General features: G+C 42.7%; 1 protein-coding gene across 4 annotated transcripts in view; it reads left to right on the plus strand.

The window, feature by feature from the left end:
- NOTCH2 (notch receptor 2) overlaps nucleotides 1–17355 on the plus strand; it is a 175829-nt gene that overhangs the window by 109627 nt on the left and 48847 nt on the right. For 2 of the 4 annotated variants that reach the window (XM_060139208.1, XM_060139210.1), the window contains exons 6-12: nucleotides 6812–7045; nucleotides 8390–8545; nucleotides 9085–9273; nucleotides 10215–10328; nucleotides 11136–11249; nucleotides 12932–13165; nucleotides 17094–17204. In XM_060139208.1, coding sequence (XP_059995191.1) covers nucleotides 6812–7045; nucleotides 8390–8545; nucleotides 9085–9273; nucleotides 10215–10328; nucleotides 11136–11249; nucleotides 12932–13165; nucleotides 17094–17204 — 1152 coding nt within the window. Of the gene's footprint in view, nucleotides 1–6811; nucleotides 7046–8389; nucleotides 8546–9084; nucleotides 9274–10214; nucleotides 10329–11135; nucleotides 11250–12931; nucleotides 13166–17093; nucleotides 17205–17355 lie in introns of those variants that run through there. The other 2 variants (XM_060139209.1, XM_060139211.1) reach the window with 2 other exon arrangements.

Genomic DNA, 17355 nt, shown 5'->3' on the forward strand with positions numbered 1-17355 from the left:
ACTCTGTTATATTTTCTGACACAGGCACTGCCCATAGTCTTACTCATTCATCCTTTGCTTTTAAGACCATAGGACGGTGCAATAAGAAAAGATCATTATGAAAGTGACCCCACTCCTACAAAATCAGTACCACGTACTTATTTTTCTTTTTTAAATAAATTTATTTTTTTATTGAAGTATAGTAGATTTAGTGTTGTGTTAATTTCTGCTGTACAGCAAAGTGATTCAGTTATACATATGTATACATTCTTTTTAACTTTTTTTTTTTCCTCTGCGGCATGCGGGCCTCTCACTGCCGTGGCTTCCCCCGCCACAGAGCACAGGCTCCGGACGCGCAGGCCCAGCGGTCATGGCCCACGGGCCCAGCCGCTCCGCGGCACGCGGGATCTTCCCAGACCGGGGCACGAACCCGCATCCCCTGCATCGGCAGGCGGACCCCCAACCACTGCGCCACCAGGGAAGCCCTGTATACATTCTTTTAAAAATTCTTTTCCATTATGGTTTATCATAGGATAATTGAGTATAGTTCCCTGTGCTATACAGTAGGACCTTGTTGTTTATCCATCCTATATATAATAGTTTGCATCTGCTAACCGCAGACTCCCTTCCCCACCCCCATCCCCCTTGGCAACCACAAGTCTGTTCTCTGTGTGTGAGTGTGTTTCTGTTTTGTAGATAGGTTCATTTGTGTCATATTTTATTTATTTATTTTTAATCAAAGTATAGTTGATTTGCAATATTGTTTTAGTTTCAGGCGTACAGCACAGATTCAGTTTTATATATATATATATTCTTCAGATTCTCTTCCCTTATCGGTTATTACAAAATATTGAGTACAGTTCTTTGTGCCATACAGTAGGTCCTTGACATCACTAATTATTAGAGGAATGCAAGTCAAAACAACAGTGAGCTACCACCTCACACCAGTCAGAATGGCTGTCATCAAAAACTCTACATATAATAAATGCTGGGGAGGGTATGGAGAAAAGGGAACCCTCCTACACTGTTGGTGGGATCGTAAATTGGTACAGCCACTGTGGAGAACAGTATGAAGGTTCCTTAAAAAACTAAAAATAGAGCTACCATATGATCCTGTAATCCCACTCCTAGCCATATATCCAGAGAAAACCGTAATTCGAAAAGACACATGCACCCCAGCGTTCATTGCAGCACTATTTACAATAGCCGAGACATGGAAGCAACCTAAGTGTCCATCGACAGATGAATGGATAAAGAAGATGTGGTACATATATACAATGGGATATTACTCAACCATAGGAAAGAATGAAATAATGCCATTTGCAGCAACATGGATGGAACTAGAGATTATCATACTAAGTGAAGTAAGTCAGACAGAGAAGGACAAATATCATATGATATCAATTATATGTAGGATCTAAAAAAACATAGAAATGAACTTATTTACAAAACAGACATAGAAAACAAACTTAAGGTTACCAAAGGGAAAGGGGGGTGGGGGGAGGGGTAAACTAGGAGGCTGGATTAACATATATACACTACTATATATAAAATAGCATACTTGTTCTTAGTTGTATTATCTTCATTTGTAGCACTGCTTAGGCATCTTGCTCTTCCCATACGTTTCTCAACCCTGCCCTTTCCCTCAACAGTCATTTTGAAGACTAACTTGAAGTGTTGTGATCTCACACCCCAATGTCCTTTTCAGCACTTGATTTCCGTTTTTAATTTTGTCTATTTCTAATTCTTCTTCCAACTAGCTGTGTAAATGTGGACAAGTCACTGTACCTCTCTGGTCCTAGTTTTGTCTGTAAAATGAGCACATTAGGTTGAATCTAAGGTCTGTTTCACCACTGACGCTAAGTGTCTGGTACAGTGCCTGACATGTAAACCGAGGTGAATGGCCAACAAAGTCCTTGCTGTCATGGAGCTTATAGTCTAACAGAGACAGAAACTGCAAAACACAAATGAATATAAAATGACACCATTTGATAAATGATAAGACAGACTGAATGGAGTAGGTGCAATGAAGGAGAAAAATGAGGAGTGTGAGCTTGGAGGTCTACTTACATTATAAGGAAGGTCAAGGTATGAAATATTAATTAGCCATATGAATAAGAGGAAGAAGGATATTTGAGGTGAAGAGAACAGGTTATGCAGAGGCTCTGAGGTAGGAAAGGAGCCAACAGTAAGCCATTGTGGCTATAGAGTAAAATATATGAAGGAAAGATAGAGATTTGAGATAGATTTATGAAACAAAAGCTATCAGAGAATTATCAGTACATACAGGTGGCTCTAAGTGTTTAAGGGGTCAGCCAAGGGTTTGGTAGTGTAGCATTTCATACCAAGTTAGTACAGACTCATAGTGGCAATAGAGAAAGTAGTTTCTAGAAACAAGTGGTTTCCTTTCTAATAGGAGATGGGAAAAGCCTACTAGCCCCCTGCTTTAGTCCCAATGTCAGATGCCAGTAGCCTGCAATACCTGGCAGGTGAAATTAGTAAGAGGGATCATTGATGCCCTCAAAAACTTGCCTCACCGAGCTTTGTGCAACATATTTTGGGAGTCCACCAGCAGAGTTTGTGTGCCAACACAGGCTGAGACTTGTTTGGGTTGGAGGTGTAGTAGCTAGGCAGGGCATGGAAAGAACGCAGCTCTCGCTTTTCACCAGAGGCTTTTATATGCTAGGTAGCTCCTAACTTAGTGCTTTCTCCTTCCCTCCCTACTAAAAGAAAGTCATTTGCTTTTAGTCCCTCCTGTATTCTACTGGGAGACTAATGTTCACATGCAACTTTGATCATACCTTCCCCCACCTGAGAGCCTGCAATAACTTCCCTTTGCTTGCTGTATCAAGTTCAGAATTCATGTTAGAATTCAAAGCCTCACATGGTCTCCAGCCTTTTCTCATTTCAATCCCCAACTAAGAATAGACTCCAGTCATTTTGACGTCTTCAAGGCCTAACCCTACCAACCTGAGTAAGCCTTCTTCCTCCAGCCCAGGCTGACGCTTCCTTTCCATGGAGTAGTGGGGAAAGCTGAATGACCTCAGGCAATGGACTCAGCCCTTCTAGTAGATCTCCAAGAAACTTTCCTATTCCAATACTTAGTGACTTTTTGTCTTTATTCATTTCTACCAAGGGTCTTCTTTTATTGTCTCATGCTCCCATGCCTTCTCTGTGTGCTTTAAGAGCCTAGGATCAGGGACTTGGTCTGTAGATCTTGTGGACCAAACCCAGGGCTGGATAGTTAACTGTGCTGCAGTAGAAAGAACAGTAGTTTTGGAGTCAAATTGATCTGAGTTTGAATGATAGTGCTCTGACTTACCAGTGTATGACTCTGGGTGGGGATAGTGGGGTTGGTCGTTACCTAACCTTTCTGAGCCTCACGTTTCTTATTTTTAGGCTTCTGCATTGGTTTCCTCCTTTGCCAAGAGGGGTGGTGACATGAAGGAAGTACAGTATGTTGGCAGACTTTCCACTGGGAATTTTGGAACAAGCAATTTAGTGGCACCCTGGTTACTGTTTTTATATTCTGAATGTAATGACTGGTTGCTAGAATTGGAATGAGGAGAAAATTCTGGCATAAATATGCCTGGGAAGGGTTTTGTTCTGGAGAAATGTGCCTGAACCTTAGAGAAAAATGATCCATTCTAGAAAAGATTATTTATAAGCCAGTATTCTCTTGACTGTAGATTTGATTTCTCTAACAGTATCTAACACCAAACACCTAAGGTATTTGATGAAGGTATCTAACCTTCAAAAATCAACCTCATTAGAAAAACAGTCAACTGTACTAAAAAAATACATTTGATTTTTTGGACAGTAATTTGAAGTCATAATTTTCCCCAGTAATTTGATGGTGCGTGTCATGGTTTTAATCTTCACCTTTCCTGTCCTGTCTCCTTCCCCATGCCTTTGTGTGCTTGGGAAGACTGAGATGCACAGAGATTGTTTTGATATGGTGAGATTCACACCTCAAGTCTTTGTTACGAATTTGAGAGTCAGCAGCTCTAGTTTAAATCCCAGCTCTCCCTGCCTCACAACGGGCAAGTTATTTTACTTCTCTGAGCCCGTTTCCTTAACTATAAATGAGATAATGATTGTGACAACTCAAGCACAATGCCTGGTTCATAGTACGCAATCAGTGACTCTTGGTTTCCTTTCCCAAGAGAACAAAACTTTCATTCCAAGCATTGTTTCATTAACCTAGTCTGTCTTACTACAATATTTAAGTGTCTGGGTATTATAATGCATACGAAATACATATGAGATGTTTTAAAATCACAGTGTCTCATACTCAGAATTATCACAGAGCCAATAAGAAAGAAAAATAACATCCAAATTTCTCACATTCAGCAAGTCAGTTTGGTTTGACGATAGCACGCTACTTGAGTCATAGGTGTGAGAGACAAGACTCTCAGTAATTTCCAGGTTACAGAAACTCTTCACCTGCTTCTTGGTTATGTTTTCATTTCTAAATCCCACCTGCATCTTAATTACACACTTGTCTTTAATCTGAGGTAGCATTTCTGCCAGTAAAGTAGGGGAGCAGAGCTTTCTATACTAAATGACATCGTCTCCCCTGGGGAAGTGATTGCTCCTGCCCTCACTCACTCACTCACTCACTTTGTATTAGTTAATACTGCAGGTTGCAATTGACAGATGCCCATCTGAAATTAGGGAAACCTGTTGGAAGGGACATCTCTCAGAATGGCTGTGCTCTTGAATGGAGTTATGAAGAGTCGGTCTTTGGGAACAATTGGAACCAGTAACTTGAATGCCCCCAGATTCTATTTTTCTTTTCTTGTGTACTTCTGATTCACTGTTATCATTTTGTGTGTAGACTGGTCATGTTATTCTTTTGGTCCATGTGGTAGAGGGTCTCTAGTCCAAAAGTTTGGAAAAGAGACACAGTGACAGTTTGTATAAGATGTCCATCCTGGATCAGTCAGCTGTGACCAGGAAGGCATGCATGATCATGTAAAGACATGGCGGCTCCTTCAAGAATTATGTGGATGAAGTGGGGCGAGGAGAGCAGCACAGAAGAGGGTCCTGAGCGCAGAGTTCCAGAGATGCCCACACACCCATTCTGCCATCTTAGGTAGAGGGATCTTAGCTGGGAATACAAAAAATATCCCTGAACTGAGGTTGCTTGCAGCCAAGTGATGGGAGATTGCTGTGCGATCAAAGAAGTGCAATAGAATGATGTTGGTTCTGTAATAATGGATGTATAGGTTAGATAGGAGTAAAGAATAGGTTGTCAGTTAGGCTGGATCAGACACAGCTAGCTTCTGTTAGCAGTGATGGCTACACAGTTGGGCACTTTGCAGACTCTGGAAATACTTGAGCCAAGTTGAATTGTTATCTGGGGACTAGGTATAGCCTTGGCATTTTCTGAGTATAAAAGTCCTGTGCTTTGTCATGAAGAGGCCTCTTCCTCAGAGTGCCTTTTTGAGTTATCCAGTGAGTTTTTTACAGAGAAAGAATTAAGGACACCTTGAGGTTTTTTGGGTTTTAGCCACTTGTCATGTTCTGTTTTAGAGAATTCATATGACCTGAATATTCATTCCCTTTGGTAGCTCCCTAAACTGGTATTAAAAGACCTCTGATAAGAAAGATTCATCAGTTTGTTTTACAACTCAGGTGGCCTGGCACTAAATGCTTGCTAATCACAACTTCCTTGCTTATAAGTCGATTGTCACTGGGCCTAAGAGCCTTTGCCATAGTCCCCCATCCTTGCTCTCATAGTGACCTGCAGTCCATTCAGAAGTGGTCGTATTATCATCCTTCAGTTTGCTTTTTTAGGCAGAACAAACTGATCCTTTTCCATCTTCTACTACATTAGGTCGGCTTCCCACATCTTATTCCACTAATCCAGTATTTGCTCCAGTCTCATCTTCTTGGCTTTGCCTTTCACATTCATATTTTACCATGGCTCTTATTGTCCTTAGTTCCTTCATTTCTTCTCTCTACCCTTGCTTGCCCTTACCATTATTATTATTATTTTTAAATTATTCTTTCTTTCTTTCTTTTTTTTTTTTTTTGTGGTACGCGGGCCTCTCACTGTTGCTGTCTCTCCCGTTGCGGAGCATAGGCTCCGGACACGCAGGCTCAGCGGCCATGGCTCACGGGCCCAGCCGCTCTGTGGCATGTGGGATCCTCCCGGACCGGGGCACGAACCCGTGTCCCCTGCATCGGCAGGTGGACTCCCAACCACTGCGCCACCAGGGAAGCCCTACCATTATTTTTAATTAAACCTTTTATTTTGAGATAATTATAGTTTCACACAAAGTTATAAGAATTAACAGAGAGATACTGTTTACCCTTAACCAAGTCTTCCCCAATGGTAACATCGCCCTGCAGAACTACTATCCAGCAGCATAAACAGGATGTTGACATTGATACGGTCAAGATATAGAACAGTAGCCCTAAAGCTTTGATTTTTAGGTTGCTTCTCATTATTCTTGTCCTTACTCATCTCTTAGACTCTTCTCTCCTTGCTCTTCTCACTTATGTATTCATTGTCCCAGGGATTTAACCAAATCAGATTTAAGGATCTTAGAAGACTCAATTTTCTCTTTGATAGGTTGGCTAGATTTCATGGTGTCAGAGTTTCTAGGGATGGCAACTTGCATTCTGTAAATTATTTGCCTGGAATAACTATATGGATGTCTCAAGGTGGCCTTAAAATTCATGTGAGGACCTGGTCTGCTGTGAGTTAATTTTGCCTCAATTTCAGGCAGGTCACCTGAGGGTGAAGAGTGTGTGGGGGCTGGTATGGTACTAATCCTCTGAGACTTAGGAACCCTAATCAAAGGCGCTTTTCCCCCCAAAGGACAGTTCTGCACAGAGGATGTGGATGAGTGCCTGCTGCAACCCAATGCCTGTCAGAACGGGGGCACCTGTACCAACCGCAATGGGGGCTATGGCTGTGTGTGTGTTAATGGCTGGAGTGGAGATGACTGCAGTGAGAACATTGATGACTGCGCCTTCGCCTCCTGCACTCCAGGCTCCACCTGCATTGATCGTGTGGCCTCCTTCTCTTGCATGTGCCCAGAAGGAAAGGCGGGTAAGGCCAGCGGAAGAACAGAGCTGGAAATGAGGGAAAGGGCTGGTGAGCCGTCGGGATTTCTGCCTCCTTCTCTTTCTTCCCTTTTGGGGTATGTCCTTTTAATTTCCATCTGTAGGAACATGCCTCTCAAAGCTGTTCTTCTGGAAATGTAATTAGCCAAAGTGCTGTGAAATTAGTTTTCTTCCTTAGGACTTTTGGCTCTCAACTCTGTGTACCTCAGTTTTTCATCCCTCCAAAATGAAAGTTAGCAACTTTTGCCTTGGGAACATCTATAGCCCTCCTTAAGATTTTAAGCTGAAAGGCAACTCCGAAATTAAGATGAATTTCTCAGAAATTAAGACAAAATTACTCACAAATGGATGTAGGCAGTTAATTTTAAGAAGAAATAATCCATTTACTCAGAAAAAGCTGGCAAGAGGGAAACAAGTGCATTCCAGCTCTCCATATTGTCCTCTAAGGGAAGGTTTTTACCGACTGCAAAGTTAACCTTGCTCTAGCCTTTCAGTTTAACAGCTTCTGGTTCTAGGAATAGAGCAGTGAAGGGAGGAATGTGATGGAAGGAGATTGCTTAGTGAGAGAACTTGGTGCCTAGCAGTTTTGAAATGTTCTTATATCTATGCCTTTCCGAAAGCCCCACCTCCAGCTTTGTAGAAGAAGCCTTAGTCACCTCTTCTTAAGCTAATTTCAGACTGGAAAATCCAGTTCCCATGTGAACTCTGCAGAACATGGGGCCTAGTAATATCTTCAGAGTCCTGAGGGCACTTGAGCCAGGAATGTTGACACTATTAAAAAGCTGCCCGAGTATAGGCTGATGACGTTCAGCTGGTTTTTTCTTCTGAGGCTCGTGAAATGCAGGTGGCCCCAAGATGATCAGGTAGCATGATCTTGGGAAAGAAAGTAGGTTGCCTAATAAAATATAGGATGTATGTATTGTTTGGGACATATAGTAAATAATTATTTGTTGTTTCTCTGAAATTCAAATTGAACTGGGAGTCCTCTATTTTTATTTGTTAACTAAACATGACAGCACAATGGGAAGTATATCTCCCTTTTCCTGTCTCCATCATCTAACCATCTCACTTTATGGCCTCACTTTATCTACCCTTGGGGAGGGGTCCAGGTAAGGGCTCAGGGTCAGGCTATCAGGGTTGTCTGCAGAAGCTCCTTGCTTTGCTGCTGCCTGCAGCATGTCCCTAAGATTGGGTCAGGAAATTGCCTCTAAATCTTCATATTGGATTTTGATGTGCCAGTCATAAGGTTTTCCCTCCTCCATGAAAGAGAAAACTGTTCCCCAAGTAAGGGACATTTTCTCTGTCTTCTCCTTACCCCACCCTGTGATAGGTCTCTTATGTCATCTGGACGATGCATGCATCAGCAACCCCTGCCACAAGGGGGCACTGTGTGACACCAACCCTCTGAACGGGCAGTATATTTGCACCTGTCCACAAGGCTACAAAGGGGGTGACTGTACAGAAGATGTGGATGAGTGTGCCATGGGTGAGTACACAGAACCTTTCCGATTCCTCATGGTGTCTGTCGAGCTTAGCAAGCATTTAAGCTGAAGCGCATTTTACTCTACGAGCATGTTTCACCCAAACCTCGGATCTCACCTGTTACATGCCCACTGTTCACAGCTAACCTTTCAGTGTAACCATATATTCTATTCTGGGAACTGAAATATATAGAAGGTTTGTACTTGACTCTTAACATAAAGCCCTACCTTAGTGACAGTTTGGGCATAAGAACAGTAGAGACTCACAAGAGTTGAGGTTGTCCTGATTTGTCTTTCTTTCCTTATTTCCTCCCTTCCTACCTTCCTTCCCTCCCTCCCTCCCTCCCTCCTTCCTTCCTTCATCTTGTTTATTTATTTACTTACTTGCTTATTGATTGACTGATTAGAAGAAAATAGGAAATTGAGAACCCGATTATTAAAGACCTGGCCCTAATGCTAATAATCTGACCCACTTCTGTAGTCCACGTTTGTGGAAGCCCCATCAAGTGCTCTGATCCTGGTGATTGGTGCTTGTGTCTTCCAGCCAATAGCAATCCTTGTGAGCATGCGGGAAAATGTGTGAACACAGATGGTGCCTTCCACTGTGAGTGTCTGAAGGGCTATGCAGGGCCTCGTTGCGAGATGGACATCAACGAGTGCCATTCAGACCCCTGCAAGAATGATGCCACCTGTCTGGATAAGATTGGAGGCTTCACATGTCTGTGCATGCCAGGTACATGGGCCATCAGTGTGTGGGATCTAGACAGGAGGCACTGCCCTGTGCTTCTCTTAGGCAGAGCACTCAGTATAGCGTGGCAATTCCATAAGCTCTGTTACCATTTAATCCCCCGCCAAGGGGACCCTTAAGGAGTAAGGCCATCTTAGAATTCTTAGAGCTATGAAAAGCAATCCCATTATGTCAAAACCCAGATACATGTGAGAGAAAAATTCAGAAGATTTTTAAAATGCAAGTATACTTTGATTTAATAAAGGATTTATCATAAAAATTCTTTAAATAGCAAGCTTTCCTTACCCCCTGATATGTTACAAATAGCATACCATTCCATTTATAGAAAATAATTTTACCCATAATTGTATAGGCTCTTGCCATTTACCTCATAGTGAGATACACATGCTTTGTTATACTCTGGAACTCTTCTGCAGAGACCATTGCTTGAATCCTCAGACAGCACCGCTAAACCCAGCTTAACAATGACGGCTGTCAGTGGCTGCTTTGCCTGATTGAGGGTGCTGGCCTCTCTAGCCTTGGCAGGCCTTCCTGACCTTTACTTGCACCCTGAGAGCAACAGCGTCTCTGACTCAGCTGGTCTTTAGGAACTTGGACTGGGGACCCTGTGGGCCTGGCACTGTCCTGAAAGCAAAGCCTGGACTGATCAGAGAATGTGGTTCGGTCTTTGTTGGCATGCTAGGTCTTAGCAAGGTCTTTGGAGGTGACCTCTTCCCCCTCTCCACAGAGGCATGGATATCCCAGAATATTCCCCTGTCTGGCTGTTGCTTACAGTGACTGTTTCCAATCATAGCAGAGTCCTCTTTTCCCTCTGCAGAAATGTTCATACTCATAGAGGATATAGTCATCTTTGCAACTTTGTGCTTTCTTGGCTAGAACATGCCTTTGTCTTTTTCTAAGCCACTTGTGTGGTCCATTTTGTCCAGGTTTCAAAGGTGTGCATTGTGAATTGGAGATAAATGAATGTCAGAGCAACCCTTGCGTGAACAATGGACAGTGTGTGGATAAAGTCAATCGCTTCCAGTGTCTGTGTCCGCCTGGTAAATGCCCACCACCTGCCCCCGTTTTCTTTGAAAGCATAAAGCTGGCTGACCACAGGGACGGGAGGAGGGAGAGAACGTGTGTGGGCTGTACATGAGGAAGTCATTAAAGTGAGTGCTTCAGGATAGGAGTGTGTGTGTACAGAAATGGGGGATTTGTTTCAGCCAGTGTATCTTCCAAATCCTTTGTGGCCAGAAGTCCAAGTCTATTCTGAATGACCCATGACCTCTCTGTCTGTGTGTACATTTGGGAAAGTTCATACCTCACGGAAGCCTTAGTTCTAGGTTATTCAGGATTTTATTTTTTCCTGTGGGTCATATTCTTGAAACCTTTCTGTGAGATGATTATTTTTAGACATTTCGCCCATGGGTACAGAAACAGCACAAGGCGATTCTTTGCAGAGAATGCTGTGTCTCTCCTTTGGCTCCCCAAAGCTGTTGTTGAAAACGTGCTAAATTTTCTGCCAGAGTCTATAGCCTCTCTTGTTTCTTTAGAGAGGAGGTCCCAGTTCTTCTGAAGCTACATTCACTTGTTAGGGGGCTCTGCCTATAACCATTCAGTCCCTACTTTAACTAGAAGTGAACTCTGTGGTGGGAAGAAAAAGGTAGAGGGACACACAGGTACCTCTGATGCCCTGAGCCTAACCCAGTTATCCTAGTTACCTGTTGGGTAGAATAATTCTACATTTGCTGACCCATGGGTATAAACCCTGCCAATAACAACCCAGTTCTCTTTGGGCATCATTCTCATAGTAAGGAAGGCATAGGGTAACCCTTTGACTTGTGTCATCGCTGTACCCTTTTCAGGTTTCACTGGGCCAGTTTGCCAGATCGATATTGACGACTGTTCCAGTACTCCATGTCTGAATGGGGCAAAGTGTATAGATCACCCAAATGGTTATGAATGCCAGTGTGCCACAGGTAAGAATTTTTCACTTCTTATTCCCCTGGTAGGTCTGCCTGAACAAAACAGGAGACCGTCCTCTTCTAGCTGCCCTGCCAGGCCAGTCCACTAGCATGGGCTGCTCTGGGTTTAGAAAGAGCTTCTTCCAAGCCTCTTTCTTGCTGCTCTCTCACTGTTTCCTCTACAACACCTGCCTCCTTCACCACAGTCGTGGCCTGGCCTGGACATTTCCATTTGGTGCCCCTGTCTTTCTTGGGCAGATTTTGGCAACGGTGAGTTTCCAGCTGGCTTGACCTACTCCTTTGGAAAAGGGAAGAGTTCCAGGTGAAAGCTATTTTTCACTGGGGCTTCTCAGCAGGAGACCTGTCTCTGTGTTTCTTGAGGCAAGTGATCGAACAAAGGCCCAGAAATCTGGGGGCAGTGGTGTGCAAGTGCAGAGGTTTTCTGCATAAAAGATGACTGATGCTTTGAGAGTTGGATGTGTATTTGAACGGGGGAGGGAGCCCTGTCTGGGAAAGTTTGGGTCCTCTTTCCTGACTTCTGCTACTAGGGTCAAAAAGAATGTTTACAAATATTCTACATTTCTGATCTGTGGCGACATTTCTAATTGGGGAGTAGATTTGAATAAGCCAAATGTCCCTTATTACACATTTGCTTCTGCACAGACCATCATTGTGTAGAAGAGGACTAGAAATTAGTAGCAAACATGAATTCCCAGTTTCTTTTTTCATCTGTTTAAGAAAGGAGTTATGAATATAATTCAAGATATTTTTTCTTCTTTTAGAAGATGGAGTCTTAAAGGATTTTAAGCATCATGTGCATGATTTTTTTTGTGATCACAGAAAAGCAAACTAAGTCATAACAATAAACACAGAGAATTACTATTTCAGTAGTATTGGAACATTACCACTTGTTAGGCCTACTTGGAGAGGGCCCTGTCAGATGGTCCACTTAATTTTCTTCTCTTTTCACAAACGTTTGTTTCTGGTTGGAGAGGTTTCAGGTTTTGTCTTCCTCTGGCCAGATTATTCTTGTGGAGAATAACCTTCACTGGAGAGAATTTACAAAGCTTGAACTCATGTTTAAACGGGAGGAGAGCCCTTCTAGAGTCTTTTAAAAGGATTTAATGTTGAATAAAGGAACTTTTATTTGTCCCTTTTCTTTTAACTGTCATAACTTGTTCATTCATTTTATTTAACAAGTATTTATTAAAAGCTTACTGTATATGCATAGATCCCTGGGAGGTTGAGAGGAACAGAGAAAAGTTCTCTGTCCTCTCAGGTCAGAATTGGGAAGATAAGGTACATGAAACCATTAATATAGTACCTGTATATGCAGTTGGGTTTGGGAGGAAAGGAATATAGAGGTAAATATATTAAGGAAAAATATTGAGAGCTATTCCCCACTGAAGTCCAATATTAAATTAAGATGCAGTTAAAGCGTCTCTGCAATGAAATTATTATTTAGAAAAAGCTATTTGAATTCTACAAATTTGACTTGAAAAACTTTATTTTAAGCAAAACTCTCTAGGCTTGCCTTATAAATCAATGCAAATAGTCAGTTCCAACTGCTCATTGCCTGCAGTATGAATTGTTTAAGACTTGGGATGTGTAGGATAAGTGGATGCCGGCTACATTTATGTTCAGGTATGCAACATCTGCCTTGGTTTTTAAGCATCTTTGGTACAATTTCTTCCAAGGATTCACTGGTGTGTTGTGTGAGGAGAACATTGACAACTGTGACCCCGATCCTTGCCACCATGGCCAGTGTCAGGATGGGATTGATTCCTACACCTGCGTCTGCAATCCAGGGTATATGGGCGCCATCTGCAGCGACCAGATAGATGAATGTTACAGCAGCCCTTGCTTGAATGAGGGTCGCTGCATCGACCTGGTAAATGGTTACCAGTGCAACTGCCAGCCAGGCACATCAGGTAAGCCCACACCGTATTTCCTTTGGAGTTTTCACTGTTTTTCAGAAACAATTTATGCAGATGTCTCAGGCGTTCTTGGCATATGCGTAGATACCTAAAAAACAGTCTTGATTCTGAGAAGCTCAGCCAAAGCCATGGCCAGAAGTGTCTCAGAGGCAGATGGCTCTAGCCAGTAGAGGAATGAGAGACAATAGCTTTGCAAAGCTGATGGCTTTATGTGTGTGTTTTTCATTAAAAGGAGGCACACCACTTCAAAAAATTGAAATTATTATTTAAAATTGAAAGCCATCTTGCCTTTGTGGCTTGATTTGATCGTCTTTGTTTCTTTAACCTCCACCTCAATCAGATTAATGAAGTTGGTCCTCCCTCCCTGCCTCCAGTTCTTCCAATAGTTTTTCCTCTGTTTCAGAGTCCAGTATTTTTTTTTTTTTTTTTTTTTCTGCGGTACGCGGGCCTCTCACTGCCGCGGCCTCTCCCGTTGCGGAGCACAGGCTCCAGACGCGCAGGCCCAGAGGACAGGGCTCACGGGCCCAGCCACTTTGCGGCATGTGGGATCTTCCCGGGCCGGGGCACAAACCCGCATCCCCTGCATCGGCAGGCGGACTCTCAACCACTGCGCCACCAGGGAAGCCCAGAGTCCAGTATTTTTAATGTGACAATTTTCTCCTGGTATTTTTCTCTGGTGGGCCTTGGCCATCTGGGGGGCGGGGAATCTAAAGGAGAGGAGAGACTTTGCAACACGTTCCATTGTCAGTTAGAATGCAGAGCTGCCATTTCCCATCCCAAGTTCCTTGCTGTTTCCTGACTCCAGTTGAATGACTGCTCGTTAGTCGTGAGGGCATGCTGCTCCTTGCTGGGGAAATGTTGAATTGTTTTCTCAGGCAGCAGCATTTCACAGGTTTCAGTAGATCCTGTTTTATTTATTCGAGGAATAATTATGGTCACAACTGTGGTTAATGGACAGAGAAGTTCTGTGTCTCCGATCAAAGGAAAATGTATTAGTGGAAGATTAACTAGTGTGTGCCTTTGTTAGAAGGGAACCTGCCAATACGGGGAGTGATTTATTGAGAACTCATTTTCCATTTAAGGAAAATGGCCTATGTAGGGGGCAGAGGTGGGGGAGGAGGTTAGCTGCCCTCATTTCATCTTGTTATTTCCAAATCCATTTCTTCAAACTTGTCAAAGGCCTGGTCTTCATCCAGGAACCCGTACATGCCAAGTTTGAAAACAAAGTCCTTTTTGAGTTGCTCAAGCATACGAGAAACATCCCATGCCTTCCCAGTTGAAAATGCCTTCCCCCTCCCCACGTTTAGATAACTCAGTAAAAGAGCTGAATAGATCTTTGTGAAACCTTCCAAAAGCAATTTGCTTCCGGGCTGGTCCCCCGACATGAGAAATTGCAGTACGGAAAGAAATTTGAGAGATTTACAAGCGATTGAATGGATGCCTTTAGAATGGTGGGGCTGTTTTAGGCTTTGTTGTTGTTCCCGTTACAACAAATGTACTGAACACCTGGGTGAGTGGTGGGCTGGCAAGCACTTTGTTTTCTCTGGGATTATATAATAATGCCAGGTTGAGTCAGGTGTGTTCCCTGGGGAGGAGAGAGAAGTCAAGGTGAAAGTAGCTGTCAGTGAGAAAGGCAAGCAGTGAATAACAGTGGTGTGCAGGCAGCATAGAGAGGGAAGGCCCTGGTTCTCTCAGAGAACTGCCAGATCCATTCCTGTGGCTGTTTGGAGTATTAAAGCAAAGAGATGCAGGCAACATAAAGAGGTCTTGGCCTGTAATGGGTGGAGAAAGACCTGGCATGTACCAGGAGCCTGGGTGAAAGGATTCATTCAATCAGTCATTATGAATAGACTCTCGAGTTCTAGAATAAGAATCCACAACTCATTCATAATATAGTCTGGGTTGGTAGGTTGGAGTTTGGATGAGTGTGTGGATAGAGGGATGCTTTACAACTTGCTGGTTATAATTGTGGTTTCTCACTCACTAAGTACTTAAAGTGCAATACACTACCCAGAATCACTTTTGATGCTTTTGATACCTGTGATCTTCAGTGAGTTTTTTTGGGTTTCAAGTCACAGAAACCACCTTGACTAGCTAAAAGAATCATCAACAAACAAGCAAACAACAACTACAAAACAGACAAGCAGAAAGAATTTTGTGAAAGCACACAGAAGTATCTTACAGATGCCAAGTGAGAATTGAACAATGTGGCTTTGGGGGGATGAGCAGGAAGTAAGGGCCACATGCAGACCATAGGTCACACAGTTCATGTTCCAACGTCTCAGTGAGATAATCTCATTGGCCCAGCTTGAGCTGGGTGTCTCTTCCTGCTAGAATGAAACATGGATTTGGGGGCAGAGTCACATTGGACCTCCATGGCTGTTTGGGGCCTGCCTTGGTCCATTGTGAGTAAACGGGGGTTGTCAAACAAGGGCTAGACACATCTCCTAAAGGTATCCATTTGTAATCAAAGAATATTGAAGCCTTGCCTCATCTGTGGCCAGTAGGGCAGTATAGCCTCATCAATCACAGAATGACCAGTATGGTATGGTGAAGTGTATGGAATCCAGAGAGCTGGGTTCACGTCCTAACTGTGCTGACGCAATTGTGCAAGTTCATGATAAAATGGGTGTAACACAGCTTGATTTGCCAGTGGAGTGAGGAGAATAAAGTTATGGAATGTAGGAGGCAGAGTACTTGGCTCATGATAATGGCTCAACAGATTGTTAATATAGTAATTATTATCAATAAATATTAATATAAAGTGTGAGTGAATAAAAACTATGGCATTTTGTTGTGGAAGTTTCGTTTATTAGTTTATATCCTAACTATCAGGCTTTATTTTTAGACTTTTTAAACTACCAAGATATTCTTCTACTATGATACCCAACCACATCACTAAATTCATGTTAAATAAATAATGAAATGTCATGAGTAGTTTTAGAGAATAATGGTAACAATAATGATTGGTGTATCTCTACCATTTAGTTACCCATATCTACAATTAAACCTTCCTAAACAGAGCCAAACTCTACCATTCATCTGAGGAACAGACCAGGAGGAAGGCGGCATACCCCAGAACGAAGTTACCAGACTCTTTATCCTGAACTTTAGCCCATCATAGGGACAGTCAGTATCAAGCTTGTAGTAGTAGATACAAGTTCCAAAATTCTAATTTTCATGTGAAAGCTTAAATTTTATCTTTGGAGCACAGTACTGTCACAGTTGTTTTCCTTGAAATGGCAGGTTTATTTCTCTCACTTAATGTTTGCTACATACTTAAGTCTGAATAGCCCTGGTTTGTCCGTCAGTTGTTCTTTCAATTAAAATGGGATTCTTTGAACAAAGCAACTGTTTCAGTTCAGTACTCAAACAGTCACACAACTGCTTTTCCTGGAGACAGCTCTGAAGGTTGGCATGCCACAGAATTGCTTTATGTATATTTTCCATTTCATCACACAGAAAGTAGAGGTATACTCAAGGGTCAAGGTATAATCAAATTATAAAGTTAAGAGTTTTGACAGCTTGACCAAAGTCATTCTTAAGTGAAGCTATCTTTTTGTTTTGTGTTAACCGAGTACATGGAGGTGAAGAATAGAAAGACCACTAGTACAATTTGGTGCCACTGCCTTGATTCCTGTTAAGATGCCGGCAGTCCTGCCCCCATTGCTTTTGCATCATTAGTGCAAATTCCAACACAATGAAAACAACCAATAGTGGCTTAGTATGGTTAATATAATCATTTTGACCTCACGATGCCCCGATGGGGCCTGGAGGACTGCACTTTGAGAACTGCTCCTTTCCTGCATTCGGGGTTGGCTGGATACTCTTTAGATTTCTTAACACCTGGCATCACAAGCAGAGATCATTGGTATTTTCTGTGCTGATATTGCGTGGCTTCTCTTTGCTTTCATCTTTGCAGGTGTTAACTGTGAAATCAATTTTGATGACTGTGCAAGTAGCCCTTGTGTCCATGGGGTCTGTATGGACGGCGTTAATCGTTACAGCTGCGTCTGCTCGCCAGGTTTCACAGGTAATGCTCCTTTTTCTTGGGTGACTCCTCCTTCAGCCCCATCACTTTGGGAAAAGGGCATCTAAAGAAAAATTACTTTTCAAATATTTCCTATTTCTTTGTCTCTTGGAAAGTTAGAAGTTTGATTCTGTGCTTCTCTGGCCCAGTTTTC

The sequence above is a fragment of the Lagenorhynchus albirostris genome, chromosome 2, assembly GCF_949774975.1.
Source record: "Lagenorhynchus albirostris chromosome 2, mLagAlb1.1, whole genome shotgun sequence".
Taxonomy (NCBI): Eukaryota; Metazoa; Chordata; class Mammalia; order Artiodactyla; family Delphinidae; genus Lagenorhynchus; species Lagenorhynchus albirostris.